This window comes from Eretmochelys imbricata, chromosome 11 (assembly GCF_965152235.1).
Source record: "Eretmochelys imbricata isolate rEreImb1 chromosome 11, rEreImb1.hap1, whole genome shotgun sequence".
In the NCBI taxonomy this organism is placed as follows: Eukaryota; Metazoa; Chordata; order Testudines; family Cheloniidae; genus Eretmochelys; species Eretmochelys imbricata.
The window spans coordinates 15,019,641-15,046,702 of record NC_135582.1 but is presented as its reverse complement, the minus strand read 5'-3'; the positions used below and the strand labels follow the sequence as shown (position 1 = coordinate 15,046,702).

Sequence of the window (27,062 nt, the reverse complement as noted above, 5' to 3'; positions counted from 1 at the left end):
AAATCCTAGAGCAGCTACAGTCGATGTTTATTTGTTGGCAAGAAGCTGAGCCAGTGTAGCAGCAGCAGTTTTCCCGATCTCACTTCTGCCATTGTTGCTGGTCTGACTGGCCTCTCCTGTTGATAGGATGAAGCAGTGATATGCTGCCAATAAAGTTTTCCCAAAAATGTTTCCCTTGGAAACCTGTGTCAAACCCCATGTAATAAGGGTGCATGTGATCACAGAGGTGAATGATGAGGGACTGGGGAATATATTCATTTATTTCCCCTACTTGAATTAAACACTTGTAACCAAGGAGGCAATGCCACTTTGCAAACAAGCTTACAGTAAATGCACTTTGTGAGAGAGGTTTATACTTAATTCCTGAAAGTATAATACAGCTTGTTGTTCATTCTCTGTAATCTGAAATATAGCAGGTGGGGAGGAGTGCAGTTTGGAGTGTCTGTGGTGTGGATCACTGTGCATGGATGATGAGGGCGTGTAGATGTGTTTGTTCTGTAGCTCACTGTGTGTGGATGATGCAGTGTGTAGTTGTGTCTGGTGTGGGTCGCTGTGCGTGGATGATGGGTTGTGTGCGGGTGTGTCTGCGGTGTGGGGTTGCTGTGTGTAGATGTGTGTCACTATGCGAGGATGATGGGTTGTGTGTAGGTGTGTCTGTGGTGTTGGTCGCTGTGTACAAATGATGGGGGGGTGTATATCTGTGTCACTGTGCAAGGATGATGGGGTGTGTAGGTGTGTCTGTAGTGTGCTCACTGTGCATGGAGGAGGGTGTGTATACGTATGGCTGTAGTGTGGGTCAGTATGTGTGGATGATAGGGTGTGTGTAATGTGGGTCACTGTGCGTGGACGATAGGGTGTGTGCCAGTGTGTCTGTGGTGTGGGTCACAGTGCATGGATGATAGGGTGTGTGCGGGTATGTCTGTAGTGTGGGACACTATGCGTGGAGGAGGGTGTGTGTACATATGGCTGTAGTGTGGGTCACTGTGAATAGAGGAGGGTGTGTGTACATACGGCTGTGGTGTGGGTCACTGTGCGTGGAGGAGGGTGTGTGTACATATGTCTGTGGTGTGGGTCACTGTGCGTGGAGGAGGGTGTGTGCCGGTGTGTCTGTAGGGTGGGTCACTGTGCGTGGAGGAGGGTGTGTGTACATATGGCTGTGGTGTGGGTCACTGTGTGTGGATGATAGGGTGTGTGCGGGTATGTCTGTAGTGTGGGTCACTGTGCGTGGAGGAGGGTGTGTGTACATATGGCTGTGGTGTGGGTCACTGTGCGTGGAGAAGGGTGTGTGTACATATGGCTGTGGTGTGGGTCACTGTGCGTGGAGGAGGGTGTGTGTACATACGGCTGTGGTGTGGGTCACTGTGCGTGGAGAAGGGTGTGTGTACATATGGCTGTGGTGTGGGTCACTGTGCGTGGAGGAGGGTGTGTGCCGGTGTGTCTGTGGTGTGGGTCACTGTGCGTGGAGGAGGATGTGTGTACATATGGCTGTGGTGTGGGTCGCTGTGCGTGGAGGAGGGTGTGTGTACATATGGCTGTGGTGTGGGTCACTGTGCGTGGAGGAGGGTGTGTGTACATATGGCTGCGGTGTGGGTCACTGTGCGTGGAGGAGGGTGTGTGTACATACGGCTGTGGTGTGGGTCACTGTGCGTGGAGAAGGGTGTGTGTACATATGGCTGTGGTGTGGGTCACTGTGCGTGGAGGAGGATGTGTGTACATATGGCTGTGGTGTGGGTCACTGTGCGTGGAGAAGGGTGTGTGTACATACGGCTGTGGTGTGGGTCACTGTGCGTGGAGGAGGGTGTGTGTACATATGGCTGCGGTGTGGGTCACTGTGCGTGGAGGAGGGTGTGTGTACATATGGCTGCGGTGTGGGTCACTGTGCGTGGAGGAGGGTGTGTGTACATACGGCTGTGGTGTGGGTCACTGCGTGGAGAAGGGTGTGTGTACATATGGCTGTGGTGTGGGTCACTGTGCGTGGAGGAGGATGTGTGTACATACGGCTGCGGTGTGGGTCACTGTGCGTGGAGGAGGGTGTGTGTACATACGGCTGTGGTGTGGGTCACTGTGCGTGGAGAAGGGTGTGTGTACATATGGCTGTGGTGTGGGTCACTGTGCGTGGAGGAGGATGTGTGTACATACGGCTGTGGTGTGGGTCACTGTGCGTGGAGGAGGGTGTGTGTACATACGGCTGCGGTGTGGGTCACTGTGCGTGGAGGAGGGTGTGTGCCGGTGTGTCTGCGGTGTGGGTCACTGTGCGTGGAGGAGGGTGCGTGCCGGTGTGTCTGTAGGGTGGGTCACTGTGTGGATGACAGGGTGTCTGCAGTGTGGGTCACTACCATAAAGGGGTGGGCGTGTGTCCCACAGGCGGGATCTACAGGGACGGCTCGAGGCTCGCTCAGGGGAGGTACACGCACCAGCGCTGGGGAGCAACGGCCCAGCTGCCCCTCAGCTTGGCAGCGCCTGCCCGGGGAGGCGGAGGCCCCGCAGTCTCCCCCGTCACCCCGCTGTGAGCTGAGCCCGCGCAGCCCCACCCGGGCTCAGGGGGCGGGGCGGGGCCGGGCCCGGCAGGCCCCAGCCCGCTCCCCGAGCGCTGTGTCTCCTCCTGGCCCCTAGAGGCCGCTGCGGGCCGCGCGAGCGGGGGAAGCGCTTCCGGGGCGCCCCGGCTGCTCTGTGCCCGGCCGAGCCCCACGTGCGGCGGCGGCGGCTCTGCCGGACTCTGCGATCGGGGCGGGATGGCGGCGGCGGCCGGGAACCTGCCTATGCGGCTGCTCCGCAGGAAGATCCACAAGCGCAACCTCAAGCTGCGGCAGCGCAACCTGGCGCTACAGGGGGCCGGGCCACCAGGTACCGGGCCGGGCCGAACCGAACCGAGCCAGGGGTGGCAGGAGCTGCCTCTGCCGGTCACGCTCCGGGCGCGGGCGGGGGTCTCTGGAGGCCCGGCTCAGCCTCCCCCGCCAAGCGCCCGGGGTAGCGAGACGAACCCGCCGCGGCTGAGCCAGGAGCGACGGGCCCAGGGCAGAGCTCGGCCGCGGGCGGATGGCCGGGGGGTGGCGGTCCCTAGGCCCTGCCCCGCTTCTCCGCCTGGAGCTCGCCGGGGGCCGGGGCGCTCGGGTGCCCACGGCAACGCGTGGAGGGGCCGGGGCGATGTTCCGGCTCTCGAAACGGCCCGAGCTCGTTATTTGGTGGTCGGGGTAAGTGGTAGCGCGGATCCAGGAACCGTGGTGGCCCTGGCCTCCCCTTTTCAAACGTGGGCCCTGCTGGTTAGCACGAGTGGTTATGAACGCCCTGCGGACACACCCTGAGCCTGCTTTCCAGAGGTGCGGAGCAGGCCCCCTTGAACTCATTTGGCGTTGTGGGTGCTCAGCTGCTCTGGGAATGAGGCCCTGATGAGCTCATGTTGGACAGTCAAGACCTGAAGTTCACTCCGTCAGGGGCCACTCTTGAAAATGGAGGTGGTGGTGCAGATCTACTTGTTACTGGACCACATTATATTTATAATATATTTATAATAATATTATAATAATAATATAATATTAGCTGAAACAGCTACACCAGCTTCTAAACCAGAGATAAACCTATAGAAGGCCAAGTTCAAAGTTAATAAAGTACATGCCCAACTAGTAATCGCACCATCCTGGAATTGTGAATGGTCAGGGCTTCTGGAATTCTGCAGCTCCTAGTGTATTGGCAGGCATCAAACTACTGGCTGTTATTAATACTGTGCGTATTACCACCACGGTAGAGTTCCAGATGCGGTGATATTCGCTAGTGACTAATACCATTTCTGTGACCAATTCCAGTATTTTGATTCAACTGTAAATGTTTGGGATTTTTTTAATTGCCTTCCTCTTTTCTATTCTTTGGATTTGCCATTCCTGCTTTTTTTAGTGGAGACAAGATCTGTGGATACCTCTGAGGAAGCTACGAACAATGTCATTTCTGAGGAATCAGTGGAGGAACTTAAAGTGAAGAATGTAAAGCAACCTCAACTAATCAGTAATGGTGAAGTAGCTGCAGAAGCAAAAAATTCTGAATCGAAGAAGAAGAAGAAGAAGAAAAGGCAAATTATTAACACAGAAGAGGGTATGTCATTTTCAGTCTTACTTAAAATGTAATTCTGAATTCCACCCTATGCTGGCAGTAGTATTTTTGAATGGACCTACAAAACTCCTCTAGTATAACCAATTTCTGCGAGCATTGATCTTGCAACTATTCGTAGGGTTGTCCTGAGAATTTTTGGAAAGTTTAGTGTGATGATTCCTAGGGGTTATATCCGGATGTGGCCAATTTTATGTAAACCATATGCTAGAAGACTTCTAGGTGCCCCTATCTCTCTGCTGCAAGAGGAGTGTTACCCAAAGGTTTGTGATGAATCTCTGAATACTTTACTGTTTAAGAGTTTTGAAGGGGCAGGTATCTAAATAAATTGTATATGGTCATATGCCTTAGAATTAATCACAGTACAAATAAAATCCTAACACATGTAGTTGTAAATGTTAATTAGTCATCACAGTCCCCTCTGTGAAGTAAGATGATATTAAGCATTTAAAATTGAAATGTACAGAAAAGTAAGGAAGAGGTCAAGTAGTGTGACAAAGTGGTTAACAACTTTGTCAGATCTGGGATCAGAATAGAGGGGTCTTTTAGTGTCCTATGCTTAGTCTACCCTGCCTCTCCCACCACTGAACTATCCCTTACTCTGAAGGGAAGTCATACTGGTGAGGTAGTAGGCTGTAGCTCCCATACCATAGTTGGCTGGAAGAAAGCTTGCCTAGGGGCAATAAGGATAGCACTGAACCTCTGTCCTGAAAACTGGTCTGATGTCTTCTCAGGGTACTCTGTGGTCTACTCTGAGTTAAAGGTGTGATTCCCCTACTCATGTATACAAATATGTAGTAGTTCCATGAGATCTAGTGCAAGTGTAAATAGCAGTGTAGCCATGGTAGCTCAGGCAGTGGAAACGTGGCTGGGCTGTGCCAGGTACATACCCACTGGTTTCAGGCAGGTTTGTACTTTGCACAGCTAAGTTACAGTGGATACACAACCGTTTATACTTTTGCTAGCTCTTATTGAGCTACCCTGAGCATGTGTACGTGAGCAGGGGAATCGCGCCGCTAGCCTATAGTGTTAGACCTAATCTAAAAAAGTCATGATTTTTACAGACCCCACGTGTCAGCTTGAATAACTCATGATCTTTGCTACCGATTTTTCCCTAAATTTACAACCTAAGTGATCTGTTTCCTATTTTCAAGGCTGCGCTTGTAAATAGTTAACACTTGTAAAGTGCTAGGAGGTTCTCAAATTAATATACCTTTAAAGTAATAAGAACCTGAATATCAGAAATATATTCCTGACAGCAAATGCTACGATAACAGAGAGAATATTTTCTCCAGGTTAGTTGGTGAAGCCCCACCATGTGACACTTTTTTTTTTCCAATATCAATCTGGACAAAGCATTAGAAAATACACTTAGGAATTGCACTGAAAGGCCTTAATTCTCTCTCTCTCTCTCACCCTATAAAACTCATGCAATAGAACTTGATGAATGATACCTATGGATACAGTGGACAGCTTAGAGCAGTGCAGCTGCGTCACTATAAACTGTCATAGACTATCAGGGTTGGAAGGGACCTCAGGAGGTCATCTAGTCCAACCCCCTGCTAAAGCAGGGCCGATACCCAACTAAATCAACCCAGCCAGGGCTTTGTCAAGCCTGACCTTAAAAATATCTAAGGAAGGCGATTCCACCTCCTGCCTAGGTAAGGCATTTCAGTGTTTCACCACCCTCTTAGTGAAAAAGTTTTTCCTAATATCCAACCTAAACCTCCCCCCACTGCAACTTGAAACCATTACTCCTTGTTCTGTCATCAGCTACCACTGAGAACAGTCTAGATCCATCCTCTTTGGAACCCCCTTTCAGGTAGTTGAAAGCAGCTATCAAATCCCCCCTCACTCTTCTCTTCCGCAGACTAAACAATCCCAGTTCCCTCAGCCTCTCCTCATAAGTCATGTGTTCCAGTCCCCTAATCATTTTTGTTGCCCTCTGCTGGACTCTTTCCAATTTTTCCACATCCTTCTTGCAGTGTGGGGCCCCAAACTGGACACAGTACTCCAGATGAGGCCTCACCAATGTCGAATAGAGGGGAACGATCACTTCCCTCGATCTGCTGGCAATGCCCCTACATATGCATCCCAAAATGCCATTGGCCTTCTTGGCAACAAGGGCACACTGTTGACTCATATCCAGCTTCTCGTACACTGTAACCCCTAGGTCCTTTTCTGCAGAACTGCTGCCGAGCCATTCGGTCCCTAGTCTGTAGCGGTGCATGGGATTCTTCCGTCCTAAGTGCAGGACTCTGCACTTGTCCATGTTGAACCTCATCACATTTCTTTTGGCCCAATCCTCTGATTTGTCTAGGTCCCTCTGTATCCTATCCCTACCCTCCAGCGTGTCTACCTTTCCTCCCAGTTTAGTGTCATCTGCAAACTTACTGAGGGTGCAATCCACCCCATCCTCCAGATCATTTATGAAGATATTGAACAAAACCGGCCCCAGGACCGACCCTGGGGCACTCCACTTGATACCGGCTGCCAACTAGACATGGAGCCATTGATCACTACCCGTTGAGCCCGACAATCTAGCCAGGTTTCTACCCACCTTATAGTGCATTCATCCAGCCCATACTTCTTTAACTTGCTGGCAAGAATACTGTGGGAGACCATGTCAAAAGCTTTGCTAAAGTCAAGGAACAACATGTCCACTGCTTTCCCTTCATCCACAGAGCCAGTTATCGTCATAGAAGTCAATTAGATTAGTCAGGCATGACTTGCCTTTGGTGTATCCATGCTGACTGTTCCTGATCACTTTCCTCTAAGTGCTTCAGAATTGATTCCTTGAGGACCTGCTCCATGATTTTTCCAGGGACTGAGGTGAGGCTGACTGGCCTGTAATTCCCAGGATCCTCCTTCTTCCCTTTTTTAAAGATGGGCACTACATTAGGCTTTTTCCAGTCGCCCGGGACCTCCCCCAATTGCCATGAGTTTTCAAAGCTAATGGCCAATGGCTCTGCAATCACATCCACCAACTCCTTTAGCACTCTCAGATGCAGCGCATCCGGCCCCATGGACTTGTGCTTGTCCAGCTTTTCTAAATAGTCCCAAACCACTTCTTTCTCCACAGAGGGCTGGTCACCTCCTTCTCATGCTGTGCTGCCTAGTGCAGTAGTCTGGGAGCTGACCTTGTTCGTGAAAACAGAGGCAAAAAAAGCACTGAGTACATTAGCTTTTTCCACATCCTCTGTCACTAGGTTGCCTCCCTCATTCAGTAAGGGGCCCACACTTTCCTTGACTTTCTTCTTGTTGCTAACGTACCTGAAGAAACCCTTCTTGTTACTCTTAACATCTCTTGCTAGCTGCAACTCCAGGTGTGATTTGGCCTTCCTGATTTCACTCCTGCATGCCCGAGCAATATTTTTATACCCTTCCCTGGTCATTTGTCCAACCTTCCACTTCTTGTAAGCTTCTTTTTTGTGTTTGTGCGCGTAGCCGTTCTAAGCTGACAGGACAGCGCTCTCCTGTCAACTTTTAATGAATCCACCCCCAACGAGCGGCTGTAGCTATGTCAGCGGCAGAAGCCCATCCGCCAACATAGTGCTGTCCACAAGGGCGCTTGGGTCAGCCTAATTTACCTCACTCAGTGAGTGGCTTTTTCGCACCCCTGAGTGACACGAGCTATACTGACATAAGTGGTAGTGTAGGCATAGCCTCAATGTTTTTGCGTCTCATGTATGCAGTATTTGTAAGTAAAGACTTGTACGTTATTTTTAAATGAAAAACAAGTTGACTGTCATTCTATCTGCACAGTCATTTAAGGGAAATAAAGTAATCACTGAGCTTAAAATGTAAATGTATATTAATAGCTAGTGATTTACATATTATAACAGACCTCTTTTTCTCTGAGAGAACTGTACTCTAATGCATATTAAACAGTTATCAGTCTACTTGTTGAACAGGGATTCTGCTTTTTCATCTATTCTTAAAAAAAAAAAAACATTTTACATTAAATACTCCATCCTACATATGTTAAAACATTTCAGTATTTCCTGTTAGGAACTTTGCCTTGTAGTTGATTTCCACAGTTAGCTGTGTACCCCCTGTCTTCCTGTTCAGGAGCACCTCTTCCCAACCTTTTACAGCACTTTACTGTATGTAACAACAATGAGTGTACAGTGAATGTAAACTAATACCTATATCCTATAGGTCTTGCTACCCTAATGCACTTGCCTGCTTTGCAAAGGAAAGGAAGAAACTTTAAACTGTGTGTTAAATTTTTTTATCCCTCCTTGGTTGGGAACACATCAACTGATGCAGTGCTGCCTGCCCTAGCCTGTGGAATGACTTCCTGAAACAATTTTTTTTCCTCCTCCCTATGAGTAGATAAAAAGCATGAACTAAAATGAAATCCCTGCTATATTGAAACTTGCATGAATGATTTATACTGGGGGAATAAATATCCCATTATCTCCTTTTTTGTGATAGATATATTCTTTGGAACCATTATTAAGTGTGACTTGTTTGGTATGTTCATTCTCTCTAAAAATAAATTAATGGCAGGTACAGAAACTAAAAAAGCAAAGACTGAAGAACAAGAGGAAGATGCAGACGCGGACGATGCAAAAGATAGCAAGGATCCTGAAGTAGAAGAAAATAACGAGGATCCTGAAGAGAAAGAAGTAATGGATGAGGATACCGAAGGGCCCAGTTTACCTCTTGGTGTAACAGGTAACTTGTGTCAGTTTCCATATCTGTTTTTCTTTTTGCCTAGAGCAAGTTCTGAAACTCTTTAGAGTAAGTCTTTTTTTTTCTTCAAACTTATGTACTGGAAGTTAGGTGTCTTCTCTAAACAGCCAAATTTGAAAGTTTTTGCCATAGGTTTTTCTTGTTAATGTTTGGCAGATATCTGATTCTTCTAAGTTGAAGCCACAAAAACAACAAGTCGTCCAGTGGCACCTTAAATCTGTTAGTCTCTAAATTGGATGATTTTCATTTGTGAGGGCCTGCTCTTTAAGAGGTTTTATGTCACTTACATTTTCCTTTTCTTATTGGCTGAATGATGAAGTGGTACTAACCTGCATAAGACAACACCGCTTGTAGTAATCGGATACAGTAACTTGAAACTTAACTTGTTAATTGCTAGATACATTTAGCCAAATAGCCAGTGAAGGTGGGCAGGTTTTGAAGAAACAAGGTTGAGATGGTTGATGAACTATTTCTCTTCAGGTGCTTTTGAAGACACCTCATTTGCTTCACTGTCTGATCTAATCAGCGAGAACACGCTGAAAGGAATAACTGATATGGGCTTTACACACATGACAGAAATTCAGCATAAAAGTATTAAACCCCTTCTGGAAGGCAGGTAAGAAGTAGATTTAAAAAAAAAATGTGGAATTAAAATTCCACCTCAGTTTTATCTCCATGAGAAATGCAAACACCTTAAAAGTATATTGGGATTGCAATTCCTCCGTCGTACACAGACTGGCTTTAGAGCTCTCTGCTACTGCATTAATGAAAAATTCTAATAGAAATGCTTGGAAAGAATGAGGATTTCTGGTCACACATGAAACTATTGCATACTTTTGCAATTTAGTTTATGTATTAGTCCCTAATACTTATAGGTTATGTTCTCGCTTATTTGTCTATTTAGTCACTTTAATAATTGATGCCCTGCATGACCCCTGCAGGTTCAGGGTCCCATCCCCCCACTCAGGGTTTTACAAATAATGAACATTGAATTTGTTGTTTATTTGGTATTTCCATCTTGTGCATGTGTTATGTTTTGTTTCATTGTGTTCATATTTTATTTAAAAATAAAGGTTTTTAAAAGTATTGGGATACAACCTATTTGGAGTGTATGAGTTATAATATTTTTTTAGAAAGTCGTGGGTTTTTTTAGTGATCGTGTGTTTTTAAGTACTTATATATGGCCCCTGTTACCCAAGTAGGAGTGTCTTCCACATATTTCCCCAATACTTCCATGTAATTCCCAAGTAGAATTAATTTTTCATTTGCTTGCTTTCTTCCCAGCCTTCAGGAGAAAGTTTGTTTGGTTGATAGGCTTATTTGTTTGTTTCTTGTGTGAGTGTCCATGTTGTGGCTGTATGGTTTGTGTGAAGAAATTGAGGGAAAGCTCAGTAGAAATTAGTATTACATTTAGTTTTGAAAGTGGGGATCTCTGATCTTTGCTGTCTCTTGTGAGGTGAGTTCCATAGTGGAGGTCCAACCCCTGTTAAAGTTCTGTTTCTTGTTCCCATGGAACATAACTAGTGGAATGGCAGTCATGCAGGGGAGAGAGTCTCTGAGCCAATCCCATAACAAGTTGACTGCTCTGGAGACCAAAGTTCTCTGCCTTGATTGGATGGTTCCAGTCACTGTTGACCAGGGCTGTTTTTGAATGGTTAAATACTTACCATTACCAAATCTGAGCTGTTAATTTTTTCCTCTATAAAAGTAACTAAAATATTAAATGCTGGTGATAATGTGAAAAACTAAATATTTTCTTCCAAATTGACACCTACAGAGATATTCTAGCAGCTGCAAAAACGGGCAGTGGCAAAACACTTGCATTCCTTATTCCTGCCATAGAGCTCATCTACAAGTTAAGATTCATGCCCAGGAATGGTAAGACTCTCTCTGTGCTTCCCAGTTAAGTTGACGACATTCTTAGGGAGAGAGGGAAGGATTACTTGGCTTAATTTTTGCTGAAATGAGCAACATTTTTTCTAGGAACGGGTGTTCTGATTCTTTCACCTACTCGAGAGCTTGCCATGCAGACTTATGGAGTTCTGAAAGAACTGATGACTCATCATGTTCACACCTACGGCCTGATAATGGGAGGCAGTAACAGATCAGCTGAGGTACAGAAACTTGCAAATGGGATCAACATTATAGTGGCAACACCAGGTAGACTTCTGGACCACATGCAGGTAGGTAAAATATCAGGTAGCCTTATGTATTTACAAAACAAAACAAAAAATCCCACCCATACGCAGTTTCTCTGGCTGACTTTGTGTTCATTAAAATCTTGTAGAACACCCCAGGGTTTATGTTCAAGAACCTGCAGTGTCTGGTAATTGATGAAGCAGATCGCATCCTGGAGGTTGGGTTTGAGGAAGAAATGAAACAGATCATAAAACTTCTACCAAGTAAGTAAAATCTGTGTCATTTCTAGAAGTCATGTTGCATTCTGATCATGTTGTTCAAGGAAGGAGAGAACTAGGAGAAAAGGCTTTGGGTATGGTAGTTTTAGTCTTGGAACGATTGTCCTTCACTTTCTAATGCTTGTTCTGACTGACACACACACATTCTTAATTCAGTATATAGTAGCCAGCAGAAACTTGTTTGTTCTATTTTACCATTTATAGATGAGTCAACTTACCATTGGAACAACCCCTCATGGCTGGATGTGGGCTAGCAGGCTCTCCTCCTAAAGCACCCCCTGCTGACAGTCTTTTTTGCCTGCAGTGGTCTGCTTCTTCTTGCAACTCAACCTTCTTGCCAGATCATGTTTAGTCCCACCCCATCAGGGATAATAAAGTCTAGCAAAAACAAATGTCTGATCCCTCCATCCAATCTGCCACCCTCAATTCTGGGTCCAGTGATCCATACTTTTTGTCGGTGCTTTTTTTTCTCAGGGCTTTTATTAGTCCATATCACATTTTCAGGGGCTTTATGCCACCTTACCAGAGGCTGGTAGGGAAACCTAGCCTCTCTCACTACACTGGGTTCCAATTTAGGGAACCTAGGACAGGCAGTCAAGGTTCACTCCACCATACTCCTTGCTGTCTCCTCCCTGGACTTCTTCCTACCAAGCCCTACTGTGGACTTTCTCCTCACCTTACAAAATGCTTCCTGTTTCCTACAAGTCTTGTCACTCCCTACTACCAGGACAGAGACAGTAGCATTTCTCCCTGCAGCCCCCTTCTGCTCCAGACTTCCTCTCTTTATAGAACCCAGCTGGTTTCATCATTAATTAGGGTTGGCCCATCCCCCATGTGTCACCAGGTGAGTTAATTGGTCTCTCAGAACCACATTAACCCTTTTGTCACCTGTCTGGGGTAGGCACTCTATCAGACCATCATTTATCTGAAGGGGACAGGCTTTTCATGGGCACCTTAAAGAAATAATTTAGCCCACAGAAGTTAATGTAAGAGGTGTCTTTCATTTTTATCTAGGGCATCTTTTGCCAGTGCAGGCTTGTTCCCTACAGTACAGTATTTTCTGACACAATTTAAATGTTGCACACTAAAAGGTTTCCATCCCTTCACTTGGGAGTCTCCTACACATATTCAGAGACTGTACTTCAGGAAGTTTATCCTGATCCTTACCTAATTTTTTTTTTCCTTTTCTAAATTTCATCCTATTACTCCTTGTATTTCTCTTTTATAGCAGGCAGTCTTTCTCAGAACCACTGAAGAACTCTTTCATCTTAGAAACAGAGGAAAACATGAAACAAGTGCCTTTTAGTAAATATGCAATCTGATGTATTTAAGAGTAGTAGCAACTGAATATGTGGTATGTAAAACCAAACATCAGAAGACGAGTAGAATAGTAGTTCATACTGGTAACTAGAGAGGCTAAAGCTATAGGGAATCAATTCAGTTATTGTTCTTTGCGTCATAAATAAAAGGGATTGTGCTTGATTTCCTCTCCCCCCCCCCCCCCCCAAATATATTTAGACAAGAGTGAAACATTGCAGGATCAGCGCCTATGTTTGTATCCGGCAATGGGATCCATGCAGGCAGCCCCTTATGCACCTGTGCACAGTCCCAGTGAAGTCAGCAAGGCTCGGCATAGGCACAGGGGCTGTCCCATATAGCAAGAGTAATGTGTAAACACATGTAATGTATGGTGGTATGGTATAACCTCTGTACCATGAAATTAAATTTAAAAGGCAAAACTGTGTAAAACTGGTAAAAGAAATACTTTTTAGTGTAAGATATTAGTTACCTTGTTGCAATGAATTTCAGAAGTTTTTCTGAGGAGACAAAAGTATTTGATATTTATGTGAATGAACAAATATACAGTTATACTAGCTAGAATTAAAATATGATCTGGTATGATTGCTATTTTCCGTGTAAACAGCAGTGCAAATTAATAGTAACATACCTCTGAAGGGAAAGGACTGCTTAGGGTTTATAGGTATTAAATATTTTTTAAAACAAGCATTTCTTTGTAGGTCATGTGTACTACTACATAGTGTAAATCACATTGATAGTGGTTGTAGTAGAGACAGACAAGATATAGTAAAAACTATATTCGCCCACCCATTGAGGAAAACAGGTAAAACACACACCAGGAACCCCCCAACTGCATCTTGTGTCTCTACTATTTGCATAATCCTCTGCAAAAGTGAGATCATTTTTTATGAATTATTTCAGAGCGCAGACAGACCATGCTTTTTTCTGCTACACAAACCCGAAAGGTTGAAGACTTGGCTAAGATATCTCTGAAAAAGGAGCCACTGTATGTTGGGGTTGATGATAACAAGGAAACAGCCACAGTAGATGGTCTTGAACAGGTAAAGTTAAGCAGAAATACTAGCAAAAATAGATGCAGTATGTGCACAAACTACTTCTAGACATCGATTTTTATGTGGATTCTATAAATGTAAAGTACAGTCTTAAAGTGCAGCTGGCCTTTGGTCATCCTGGCTGGACAACTGCTAGGAGATTGATTAAATCTCTCTGGTATTAGCCACCTATAAGGAATTATTTACATTTAGTAGATGTTGCAAGATACGCAATACCAACCGCTTTTGGATTAGAACGCCAGTTCACAATACTGTGAGGTGAGGAAGGCTGCTGCAGAATTCCAGGTTGTTACTTATCGCCTTTCCATAGATGCCAAAGACTTAATCAGTAGCAGAATTTGTTTTTAAATCGTGAGCTTTGAAAAAAGTTCCGAATGTTAAGGACTTAGGAAATAGATAGATAATGTAAGGTGTGTTATTTACAGTGATTAAAAAAGTCTTTGAACATCTTTGTTGTTGTTATAAACAATGTAACTTCTTCTTATCAATAATTCCCTAATATACTTCTTCATTAGATAATTTATTAAGTATACTATATGGATGTCAGTTCCCAAGAAGGTAAGACTGGGAAAGAAGGGAACATAAATGTCTGAAAGTTTTGTTTAATATTGCTGTTGAACCAAAGACTTAAAATATAAGTTTTAAAGCTCCATTTGCTGCACTGACTTAATTGAGTTATTTGAAACAAAAGCATATTTCATACATGTTTTAAATAACTGGCTTTGAATGATTTCCAGGGATACGTAGTGTGTCCATCCGAAAAAAGGTTCCTTCTGCTGTTCACGTTCCTCAAGAAAAATCGGAAGAAAAAGCTGATGGTATTTTTCTCATCATGTATGTCTGTGAAATACCACTATGAACTACTCAACTATATCGACTTGCCAGTCATGGCCATTCATGTAAGTATTTTCTTCAGTGAATTTTTGAAAAACAATTTTATTCTCTAGGTTGCCGTTTCAAAACCTGTTAAGTCTGAAAGTAATTGAAAGTTGTTACTCTCTGGCTTTTCCTTGGTTATCCCAGTCTAACAGAGACATATTATTATTGCAAAATCACTGGCATCCTTGCCACTCTCAGGAGAGAGGGCTACAGTTTGAAAGGGCCCAGAGGCTGAATTTCATTACTGCCATTGATGCAACCCCTCTTCTGTGAGCAAAGAGAGGATTTTCAACTTCTAAGGGTTGTTCTTTTATAAAGACTGGATTCACTTTGTGGAGAAAAAATACTATTATGGGAATCTGTTGCCAAAACCCAAGTGCTCTGAAACAGATCATAGAATCATAGAATATCAGGGTTGGAAGGGACCTCAGGAGGTCATCTAGTCCAACCCCCTGCTCAAAGCAGGACCCATCCCCAATTAAATCATCCCAGCCAAGGCTTTGTCAAGCCTGACCTTAAAAACTTCTAAGGAAGGAGATTCCACCACCTCCCTAGGCAACGCATTCCAGTGTTTCACCGCCCTCCTAGTGAAAAAGTTTTTCCTAATATCCAACCTAAACCTCCCCCACTGCAACTTGAGACCATTACTCCTTGTCCTGTCCTCTTCCACCACTGAGAATAGTCTAGAACCATCCTCTCTGGAACTACCTCTCAGGTAGTTGAAAGCAGCTATCAAATCCCCCCCCCTCATTCTTCTCTTCTGCAGACTAAACAATCCCAGTTCCCTCAGCCTCTCCTCATAAGTCATGTGTTCCAGACCCCTAATCATTTTTGTTGCCCTTCGCTGGACTCTCTCCAATTTATCCATATCCTTCTTGTAGTGTGGGGCCCAAAACTGGACACAGTACTCCAGATGAGGCCTCACGAATGTTGAATAGAGGGGAACGATCACGTCCCTCGATCTGCTCGCTATGCCCCTACTTATACATCCCAAAATGCCATTGGCCTTCTTGGCAACAAGGGCACACTGCTGACTCATATCCAGCTTCTCGTCCACTGTCACCCCTAGGTCCTTTTCCGCAGAACTGCTGCCTAGCCATTCGGTCCCTAGTCTGTAGCTGTGCATTGGGTTCTTCCGTCCTAAGTGCAGGACCCTGCACTTATCCTTATTGACCTCATCAGATTTCTTTTGGCCCAATCCTCCAATTTGTCTAGGTCCCTCTGTATCCTATCCCTGCCCTCCAGCGTATCTACCACTCCTCCCAGTTTAGTATCATCCGCAAATTTGCTGAGAGTGCAATCCACACCATCCTCCAGATCATTTATGAAGATATTGAACAAAACCGGCCCCAGGGCCGACCCCTGGGGCACTCCACTTGACACCGGCTGCCAACTAGACAATCTAGCCAACTTTCTACCCACCTTATAGTGCATTCATCCAGCCCATACTTCTTTAACTTACTGACAAGAATACTGTGGATCTTTAATAAAGGTCAGCTAATCTGTTCAACAGCTGGGTCAGCCCTGAGTTCAGAATTCTGACATACCCGTGCCAGAGTTGATCTCTCAAACACCTAAAAAATAATTTTCCTAGGCTCATAACTTCGTGACTGTCTCAAGAAAATGCTCTGCTTCAGGTGCTTATGATATTGAAATCCAAAGCCAGATATTCTGAACTGAGTTAAAAATAAGTGTATATAATATCTGAACAACTTTTTATCTTGTGAAGTTACTCTGAACTGTAGATGGCCTTTATCAAAACTGGGGTGTATGGAGAGAGAATGTCAGTGCCGGAGTAATAAGTTAACCCTTTCAAACCAGCTTCCCCTTCAACCTGATCTTTTAAACATGCATCTGAAGAACAAGATTTCTGTCAGTGAGATGGAGTTGTGTGTTAAAAGGGCATTTTCCATCAAACATCCAAGTTAGAGATTCCAAGTTTGCTCAGTGAAAATGATTTCATCATGCTTCCATATTGTGGAGATAGTGGAGCTTTTCATTCTCTGTGGAAATTAACGTTACTATTGTTTTTAATTTAGCATTAGTCCTTGCTTAATAGTCTCCGCTTTACTAAGCAAACCACAAGGGTAGGTATTTATATTTGATAGAATTTGCAAAAAGGAAACAATAATTCTTTTTTGTCACATACTTCAGGCACCTCTTCAGTTGGTAATTTTTTTTTTAAATTTTGACTTCCATTGCATCCCCATTTGGATAAGTGTTTTTATTTTGTTCTGTTATCACAACTGCAGCCTTAAATAGTTGGGAATATGGACTAATTGTATATTTGATTTAAGGTGGTAAATACTTTATGAAACAAACATAATTGAGGAGTTAACTCACCTCAGTGTGTGGTGTTTGTTTTGGGGGGTTTTTTTGGTCCTGCTAAGGTCTTTGTGCTGCATTCTGAATGGAAGTGCTAAATCGGAGGAATCTTATCTATCATCTTCTATTTTTGTCTAATCTTGCAATTGTTACTGTTTTACTCTCTGATCCTTCAAACATTTAGGCATATCCTTAACTTTAAGCCCTTGAATAGTCCCATTACATTGTGTGTTCCAAGGATGGAGCACTTATTGCTTTAGAATGTACAATGTAACCTCCTCCAAAGTAGCATTTATGTGGCTCTGTGCTGTACATCAGCCTGCTTTGTTTATGCACTATGAAAATGGTTCTGCTTTTAAAAGCCATGGATGTGTGGGTAGGTATGAGTCGGTTAGATGGAAAGATGCTTCAACGCATTGTTTTAAATCTTCTTAGTGTAACCACAGTGTATGAGAATATATTTCTTTGTATACATGTAAAGCTACAATTCTGAAGGCTGATTTGCAGAATTTTTTTGTGGTTAACTAATTCAATCCTGAATACATTTTCTCCTAGGGCAAGCAGAAACAAACTAAACGGACCACCACATTTTTCCAGTTCTGTAATGCAGATTCTGGAATATTGTTGTGCACTGATGTAGCTGCCAGAGGACTGGATATTCCTGAAGTTGATTGGATTGTCCAGTATGACCCTCCAGATGACCCTAAGGTAACTTGTCTCCTGCAAATGCTTCTGATATCTCTCTCACCTTCCACGCTTTTGGAGAAGTATGGACTTAATTACCCTTCTACGGGAAACTGTTAGGCTCAGGCATGGTTTGCATCCAAAAACTGACTTTCTATTGTTGTTCCTGGAAAAAAGCTTGATTTTACAATTCATGTGCTGAATGCACCACTTATTTGAAGCATTCAGCATGCTTCTAAAATGATTGCTGGTTGGAAAAAGCGCTGTGTCCTTAGACTTAGTACTTAGTTAATTCTAAAAATGAGTCAAAAGAAGTATAGGGTTGTATACTTGCCCTTAAGTCCCCCTGACAGTTTTTTGTGAGGTTTTTTTTTTAAAGTCACTATTTTCCAGTTTCGTTTTTCTTCCTGTTACTGTGTGAAAGACCCATACAAACAACTGCACTAAGTAATCAAACTGGGGGGCAAAAAGGCAGAAAAATTATTAACAGTAATCATAGGTATTGGTTATAACAACAATAAGTAAAATATTTTCAAATGGATTTTTTTAATTGAGTGTCTCTTCATCAAACCTAGTGCTTCAGGTTTGCAGCGCTTGGTTTCTTTATCAGTAGATTTCAATGTGATGAGCGGAATTTACAGCATTATGGATGAGAGACTCCATAGCTGTATTACTATTAAGTTTGTTTTTCTGTTAGGCTATTCACATTTGCAAGAGTCAAAAGCAGATCCCATTGACCCAGGACCTTGAATCAGAGCATGGAAATATTTATTTTGCATGGTGTTAAATGTTGAGTTTGACCATCATCTGTACTGATATTAGCATATTCTGGAGATAGTAATAGTGTGTTTGTTTTAAAGAAATTACTTGGCGTAAGAATTTTGATATCAAATTATTACATTTTTAACTATTCTTTTTCCAAAAAGGAGTACATTCATCGTGTTGGTAGAACTGCCAGAGGTATAAATGGCAGAGGACATGCTCTACTCATTTTACGACCAGAAGAATTGGGTTTCCTTCGTTACCTAAAGCAAGCCAGGGTAAAGTCATATGTAGTATTTTACTATGCTGCTGGAATATTTTGATGTAGAAACTGTAATGATTAATCAAGTGTTTCAGTATTTTAACCGAAACCCATTTTATTGCTTAGAAAATGTTTAACTGAATAATTTAATAGAAATGCAAGGTGGCCAGCACAATAGAAACTACATAATCATTTAAATTCCAGGGTAGCTGGAATCATGTGACAGTGCAGCTTAATGATGTGCTGTAAAGGGGAAAAAATGTTTGAGAGAGTCCTCTACCGAAGCCACTATGTACGTGGTGCTCCGACAAAAACAAGAAAGACACAACCCTGGTAATATATTCTTAAAAGTCTCTATTTTAAGAAATGGCAGGAAAAAAAATCACAAGTTTCAGTCCGTAGTATATCAAAAGGCAGGACAGCTGCTAAATTTACCAATTCCTCATTTGTTTTCTCAGTCCTGAGTCACTGCCATATTTCATTTCCATAAAGGAGAAATGTCCCTTCAATGATGTGTTCTGATTAAAAACCCGGTAGTTCTAGAGGAGCAAGAAAGAGACTGAAATGCCTTCAAAATCCTTATCTCAAGCCCTTATTTATATAGAAAAAGTGGTTCACACTTTCCATCGTTTTCAAGTTCAGAACCTTTCTGTGGAAAACCCGTTATTCTCACCCTGGTGATAGAATGCTTTGCACCAAAAAGCCCTGCAAAAATACTTACTGGAACTTTTAAAGGACATTATTTGAATAATGAGAAGAAGTCAACTATCTGCATATGTTTAACTTGCCTTCCTTTCTGACTTGTTTACATTTGAACATTTTGCTATTTTAATCATAGTTAAAGTGGAAAAATGACATACTGTGAACCACAGTTATATGGATATAAGTGTTTATACCAGTATAAGATATTCTACTAGTGTAACTGTGTCCACACAAGGGCATATTACCAGTATTACAGTTATAATTGCTTAGCTAGCAGTCATAGTTATACCAGTATAACTTTTTCTAGTGTAGATGGGGGCCTTAGTTACCGTTTTCTTTAGGTGAATGCTGTAACTCTTACTTACACTTTCTTATATAGGCTATATAATACTGTGTAAGAGGTATCTAAACGCCCTTTTATTTCTTTTCTTTTTTTCTTTTTTTTTTTGGTAGGTACCATTAAGTGAATTTGAATTTTCCTGGTCAAAAATTTCAGACATCCAGTCTCAGGTATAAAGTTATTTCATATTAGTTCTCTGGATTTTTACATGAAAATGATTATAGGTATAGACTAGCCTGCTCTTACAAAGCAATGGAAGGTTTAAAGAAATTGTGGAAAGGTGCTTACATGATTTGAAAGATTCCTCTAGATATTTGCTCTTAAGTGCTAAGCCCTCATGCCTAACACCGTGTTATAATTTCAGATACACTGTTTCATTTGAAGTATCAAATTCTGCCCTCATAACATACAAGTCACCTGTCATTAACTTCAGTGAGAATGAATATATGCCTGTTTAGAAACAGGTGTTTTTCTTTTTATAATAGGACAGTTTAATCTGCCATAATAATTTTAAGTATTCCTTTGACTTTATAAACAGAGGTTTATATTTGTGGATAACGCATGTGTACCTAGCACAATAAATGTAGGGGTTTTTTGCCCTTACGGAATAAATGTACCGTGTTCCATTTACTTGTAATGTAATACTTCATAAAAGGATTACATTGTACCTCTACAGTAACAGGAAAATCTAGAAATGATATTTGTAAATTCTACTGTTTAACTGGCCTGATTTACATGCTATCATAATGCAGTGGAAGATAGATTTCTTTAATGTTCAGATATAAGGTCATGATCATGGAGTAGGAATCTAAGTAGACTAGGCTTTTTTTGTAAATGTGGAAAAAATTCCATGTTGTATGTACATACATTCAGTAATAAAAATTACTAATTTGAATTAAAATTTAGAAAAAAAGATTTTAAAATTAGGAGTGAGCTGTTTTTAGTTAATATATAAATTCTGTTTTTATGCACTATATAAATTCAATATTTATGCACTATATAAATTCTAGTTTTATGCAATAATTTTTCTATAAATATGATTTTTCAATTGGCTTGAAATCCTGAGTCAGCAAGGTCATGGTTAAACCCAGAGTGTCAGAACTGATGAGCTCACCATTCAGTTTGTGTTCTGCTTAAGTTGAATTGAATTTCAGAGAAATGCTCTGTTTATTTTTCAGAAGGTTGTCACTTTTGATTCTAAATGCAGAAACTAGCGAAGCAGTGTATTTGGGCATTGGTGGGTTTTTGGTCTATTATTTTCGTGGAATTTTGCCGTCTCTTCTGAATATTTGTGGTTAGTTGGTCTTAATCATTCCATTGTATAAAGATTTATAAAGCCATTTTGCAGTAACTGAAATTTCAAATAACCAACACTGAAAGGACTTTTAAAAATCCTATTTAAATAAAAAGAAAAGGAGTACTTGTGGCACCTTAGAGACTAACCAATTTATTTGAGCATGAGCTTTCGTGAGCTACAGCTCACTTCATCAGATACATACCGTGGAAACTGCAGCAGACTTTATATATACACAGAGAATATGAAACAATACCTCCTCCCACCCCACTGTCCTGCTGGTAATAGCTTATCTAAAGTAATTGTCAGGTTAGGCCATTTCCAGCACAAATCCAGGTTTTCTCACCCTCCACCCCCCCACACAAATTCACTCTCCTGCTGGTGATAGCCCATCCAAAGTGACAACTCTTTACACAATGTGCATGATAATGAAGTTAGGCCATTTCCTGCACAAATCCAGGTTCTCTCACTCCCTCACCCCCCTCCAAAAACCCACCCCCATACACACACAGACTCACTCTCCTGCTGGTAATAGCTTGTCCAAACTGACCACTCTCCAAGTTTAAATCCAAGTTAAACCAGAACATCTGGGGGGGGGGGGAGGAAAAAACAAGAGGAAATAGGCTACCTTGCATAATGACTTAGCCACTCCCAGTCTCTATTTAAGCCTAAATTAATAGTATCCAATTTGCAAATGAATTCCAATTCAGCAGTTTCTCGCTGGAGTCTGGATTTGAAGTTTTTTTGTTTTAAGATAGCGACCTTCATGTCTGTGATTGCGTGACCAGAGAGATTGAAGTGTTCTCCGACTGGTTTATGAATGTTATAATTCTTGACATCTGATTTGTGTCCATTTATTCTTTTACGTAGAGACTGTCCAGTTTGACCAATGTACATGGCAGAGGGGCATTGCTGGCACATGATGGCATAAATCACATTGGTGGATGTGCAGGTGAACGAGCCTCTGATAGTGTGGCTGATGTTATTAGGCCCTGTGATGGTGTCCCCTGAATAGATATGTGGGCACAATTGGCAACGGGCTTTGTTGCAAGGATAAGTTCCTGGGTTAGTGGTTCTGTTGTGTGGTATGTGGTTGTTGGTGAGTATTTGCTTCAGGTTGCGGGGCTGTCTGTAGGCAAGGACTGGCCTGTCTCCCAAGATTTGTGAGAGTGTTGGGTCATCCTTTAGGATAGGTTGTAGATCCTTAATAATGCGTTGGAGGGGTTTTAGTTGGGGGCTGAAGGTGACGGCTAGTGGCGTTCTGTTATTTTCTTTGTTAGGCCTGTCCTGTAGTAGGTAACTTCTGGGAACTCTTCTGGCTCTATCAATCTGTTTCTTTACTTCCGCAGGTGGGTATTGTAGTTGTAAGAAAGCTTGACAGAGATCTTGTAGGGAGACAAACACCTACAAGATCTCTGTCAAGCTTTCTTACAACTACAATACCCACCTGCGGAAGTAAAGAAACAGATTGATAGAGCCAGAAGAGTTCCCAGAAGTTACCTACTACAGGACAGGCCTAACAAAGAAAATAACAGAACGCCACTAGCCGTCACCTTCAGCCCCCAACTAAAACCCCTCCAACGCATTATTAAGGATCTACAACCTATCCTAAAGGATGACCCAACACTCTCACAAATCTTGGGAGACAGGCCAGTCCTTGCCTACAGACAGCCCCGCAACCTGAAGCAAATACTCACCAACAACCACATACCACACAACAGAACCACTAACCCAGGAACTTATCCTTGCAACAAAGCCCGTTGCCAATTGTGCCCACATATCTATTCAGGGGACACCATCACAGGGCCTAATAACATCAGCCACACTATCAGAGGCTCGTTCACCTGCACATCCACCAATGTGATTTATGCCATCATGTGCCAGCAATGCCCCTCTGCCATGTACATTGGTCAAACTGGACAGTCTCTACGTAAAAGAATAAATGGACACAAATCAGATGTCAAGAATTATAACATTCATAAACCAGTCGGAGAACACTTCAATCTCTCTGGTCACGCAATCACAGACATGAAGGTCGCTATCTTAAAACAAAAAAACTTCAAATCCAGACTCCAGCGAGAAACTGCTGAATTGGAATTCATTTGCAAATTGGATACTATTAATTTAGGCTTAAATAGAGACTGGGAGTGGCTAAGTCATTATGCAAGGTAGCCTATTTCCTCTTGTTTTTTCCTTCCCCCCCACCCCCCCAGATGTTCTGGTTTAACTTGGATTTGAACTTGGAGAGTGGTCAGTTTGGACGAGCTATTACCAGCAGGAGAGTGAGTCTGTGTGTGTATGGGGGTGGGTTTTTGGAGGGGGGTGAGGGAGTGAGAGAACCTGGATTTGTGCAGGAAATGGCCTAACTTCATTATCATGCACATTGTGTAAAGAGTTGTCACTTTGGATGGGCTATCACCAGCAGGAGAGTGAATTTGTGTGGGGGGGTGGAGGGTGAGAAAACCTGGATTTGTGCTGGAAATGGCCTAACCTGACGATTACTTTAGATAAGCTATTACCAGCAGGACAGTGAGGTGGGAGGAGGTATTGTTTCATATTCTCTGTGTATATATAAAGTCTGCTGCAGTTTCCACGGTATGTATCTGATGAAGTGAGCTGTAGCTCACGAAAGCTCATGCTCAAATAAATTGGTTAGTCTCTAAGGTGCCACAAGTACTCCTTTTCTTTTTGCGAATACAGACTAACACGGCTGTTACTCTGAAACCTATTTAAATAAAGGCATTGAGTCAGCCCTTCCAAAAAGATATTCATAGTTACATGTAATTCGTATGTTGTAACATAAATGAATGTCATTATTTCTAATATAAATTAATGCATATGTAAGGTCAAAATGGACACATTCAAATCTAGAGGAACAGCACCATGGAGAACAATAAGTCTTCGATTTAAGAAGAAAATTCAGATATGCATCAAGGGAGAAGCTAACATTGCCTCTTTTAGTGGTAGAATCTAGCAACATATGCATCTCTTCGTAGACTGATACAGTTTTGATATTATAATATCTGCCAACCACCTTTGTCCATGAATTCCAAGCTCCCTAGTTTTAAGATTTGTACAACTTAAATATAGCTATAAAGTTAAGCTGAAGAGAGTGCATTCAGACAATATAACTCATTACTTTTGCAATACTTTTTAAGATTACTTTTTGAGGGTATGTAATGTAATTCAATTTGTTTTTTCCTCTGTGATTTATAAAAACACATTGATAAATTTGTATTTTGCTCTAATAGTTCAATTTTACTGAAGTGAATATTCTGGTTAATGTACTCATTGCAAATTCCAAGCAAAATGACATATTTGCTGTATAACTTATAAACGGGTTACAGCCATAATTGGATACAACGGTCTTGCCTTTCTTTTTCCAGCTTGAAAAATTGATTGAGAAGAACTATTTCCTTCACAAGTCAGCCCAGGAAGCATACAAAGCATACATTAGAGCTTACGACTCCCATTCTCTGAAACAGATCTATAACGTCAATAACTTGGATCTACCCAAAGTTTCCCTTTCATTTGGTTTCAAAGTCCCTCCGTTTGTTGATCTCAGTATCCTTTTATCGCAATGTGTCAAAACTAATTTATCTATCTGCTTAACATTTCTAATGTGCACATCACTGAAGTATCTAAGTGTAAATGATAGTTTTACTATTAATTATCTGAGGATGCTCTAACCCTAAGAGAATAGTTTTAAGGAAGAAGTTAACCAGTTATTTTGCCAGTTTTAATATTTGTTCATGACTATGTATGTATGGCAGGGAAAGAATAACAGCATTTTAATTTTTGCATATATAGTGGATCTGGGAATATTACATGTATATTCTTGAGAGTAATTTTCTCTTTTACTAATGTGGGATTTGCACAATGAGATACATACTTCAGCGTAATGGTTGTGGCCTATCGTCTAGGGGAAATAAAAGTATAGGGACTGCTTCTCAAATTGTTTCAGAAGTACTGGTGGTAAGGGCTCACCCATTTATAGCTTTAGTGTGATCCATAGTGTGAGAAGGAACAGAATTAAACAATTTGGAAGAAGGAAAAATAGAAAACAATCAATGGAATCACAAGCACTAGGTGAGTTTTTAGTTTGACAAGTTTTCTCCACCCTTGCATCCATTAAGTTTTTGCTCTGTAAAATGCCATGAACACTGTGTTGTTCTTTTCCCCTGAAAACATCCCACCATACTGAAAAGTGTGACAGTTAAGTTGGTTTAATGTTTGTTGTCTGTATTCCTTAACCAAAAATTTCCAGATGTGAACAGCAGCCAAGGTAGAAGATTTCAAAAAAGAGGCGGAGGTGGAGGATTTGGTTACCAGAAATCCAAGAATGTCCACAAATCCAAAATCTTCAAACACATTAACAAGAAAAAGTCAGACAGCCGGCAGTTTTCTCGTTGAAGCTGTCCATTGAAATGGCTTTTGTCATTAAAATAGACTCTCTCGGTGAAAATAATCTTACAGATATTTCCTTTGCAAAGTGCTCAGGTTTAAGCTGTGCTCTGTTTAAACTTTAAAATTTTACATTTTGTTTCTGGGTATATCTTATAACTCATTTCTAAAGCATTTACATAGGAGAAAACAGACTAGGAAAACTAAGTGGTTTTGGAAACTTTAGCTGCAAAGGAGAGGATAGCTGGATGTAACCTTTTTTACTATAAATAAGTTAAACAAATTCTTCCTGAAAATAGAACGCATTTTTCAGTGTTTTTTTTCTATAAATATTCTCCCTTTCTTCCTCACTCCACCCTCTAAGCACCCATCAAAAAAAGGCAATTCTGAATACAATATGGTTGTGCATAGCAAGAGTCCTTCAGAGTATTCAAAAATTAAAGGGGACGGCAGGTCACTGAGACTATATTTTTACAGCACAAAATAAAAGATCCTTGTTAACTTGGGTCACTGGTCTGCTTTATAAAGCTACAAAACTCATTGCTTTTTCTAGTAAATACAATGAAGAATATGAAAATTCTTGATGAACAGAGAATTTCTATGAGCATAATGTGTTTTTAAACCATCAAGGAAAACACTTTGATCTGTGTATCAGAGTACAAAGGCAAGACTACAAAAGCACACTTAATAGTATATATTATGTGACCTGCTTGAACTGATTTTTGATATTATGTTAATATGCTAATTTATATTCCAGAGGAGCAATCTGTTTGCTTCAGCATCTTCTCTCAAATTTACATTTAAATTTAACCGTCTCATATAATTTCTAAAATATATTATGTTTAAACAAGAATATGCAAATAAAACGATACACCTTAATTTAATTTGTAGTATCCTTTATGCAGAGGGTACAACAAGAACTGTTGCAGCTATATTTTGTAACAGTGAATTATTTTTTAGTAGCCATTCTTTGGATCAGGAATGAGTAAAGCAAAAGATACAGTCACAGAACTGAGAGAATGCAACACAGTGTGTAATATTTAGAAAAGTGAAGTAGAGTGTAAATATAGGGAGATCTTGGAATGAGAAGTGGAAAAGACAGAAAATACAGGGGAAGATATAGAATACACGTTATTGGGAAGGATGTGAAGGGGAGATAATGAGGGGGGGACGGGTAACCGGTTACGGTTGTAAGAGCGAGGGCAGTAAATTGATTGACAGTATTACAGTTTTCAGAATAACAGCCGTGTTAGTCTGTATTCGCAAAAAGAAAAGGCATACTTGTGGCACCTTAGAGACTAACCAATTTATTTGAGCATAAGCTTTCGTGAGCTACAGCTCACTTCATCGGATGCATACTGTGGAAACTGCAGAAGACATTATATACACAGAGACCATGAAACAATTCCTCCTCCCACCCCACTCTCCTGCTGGTAATAGCTTATCTAAAGTGATCACTCTCCTTACAATGTGTATGATAATCAAGTTGGGCCATTTCCAGCACAAATCCAGGTTTTCTCACCCTCCGCCCCACCACACACAAACTCACTCTCCTGCTGGTAACAGCCCATCCAAAGCGACCACTCTCCTCACAATGTGTATGAAAATCAAGGTGGGCCATTTCCAGCACAAATCCAGGTTTTCTCACACACCCCCTCCCCCCCCAAAACACCCACACACAAACTCACTCTCCTGCTGGTAATAGTTCATCCAAAGTGACCACTCTCCCTACAATGTGCATGATAATCAAGGTGGGCCATTTCCAGCATAAATCCAAGTTTAACCAGAATGTCGGGGGGGGGGGGGTAGGAAAAAACAAGGG

General features: G+C 41.9%; 1 protein-coding gene across 1 annotated transcript; it reads left to right on the top strand.

Annotated features, from left to right (window-relative positions):
- The first annotated feature begins 2,668 nt into the window (after positions 1-2,668).
- DDX18 (DEAD-box helicase 18) lies at positions 2,669-26,119 on the top strand. The gene is made up of 14 exons (XM_077830107.1): positions 2,669-2,844; positions 3,889-4,083; positions 8,614-8,781; positions 9,280-9,415; positions 10,577-10,677; positions 10,783-10,982; positions 11,087-11,201; positions 13,437-13,576; positions 14,326-14,487; positions 17,348-17,500; positions 18,403-18,516; positions 19,656-19,712; positions 24,223-24,400; positions 25,104-26,119. Exons 1-14 carry the CDS (start codon positions 2,733-2,735, stop codon positions 25,247-25,249), a joined length of 1,977 nt encoding a protein of 658 aa, XP_077686233.1. The 5' UTR covers positions 2,669-2,732; the 3' UTR covers positions 25,250-26,119.
- The last annotated feature ends 943 nt before the right edge of the window (positions 26,120-27,062 follow it).

Coding starts and splice junctions, on each gene's coding strand:
- DDX18 (XM_077830107.1), top strand. CDS start 2,733: ATGGCGGCGGCGGCCGGGAACCTGCCTATGCGGCTGCTCCGCAGGAAG. Junction 4,084..8,613: donor AATTATTAACACAGAAGAGG/GTATGTCATTTT, acceptor AATTAATGGCAG/GTACAGAAACTAAAAAAGCA. Junction 24,401..25,103: donor CCCTCCGTTTGTTGATCTCA/GTATCCTTTTAT, acceptor AAAAATTTCCAG/ATGTGAACAGCAGCCAAGGT.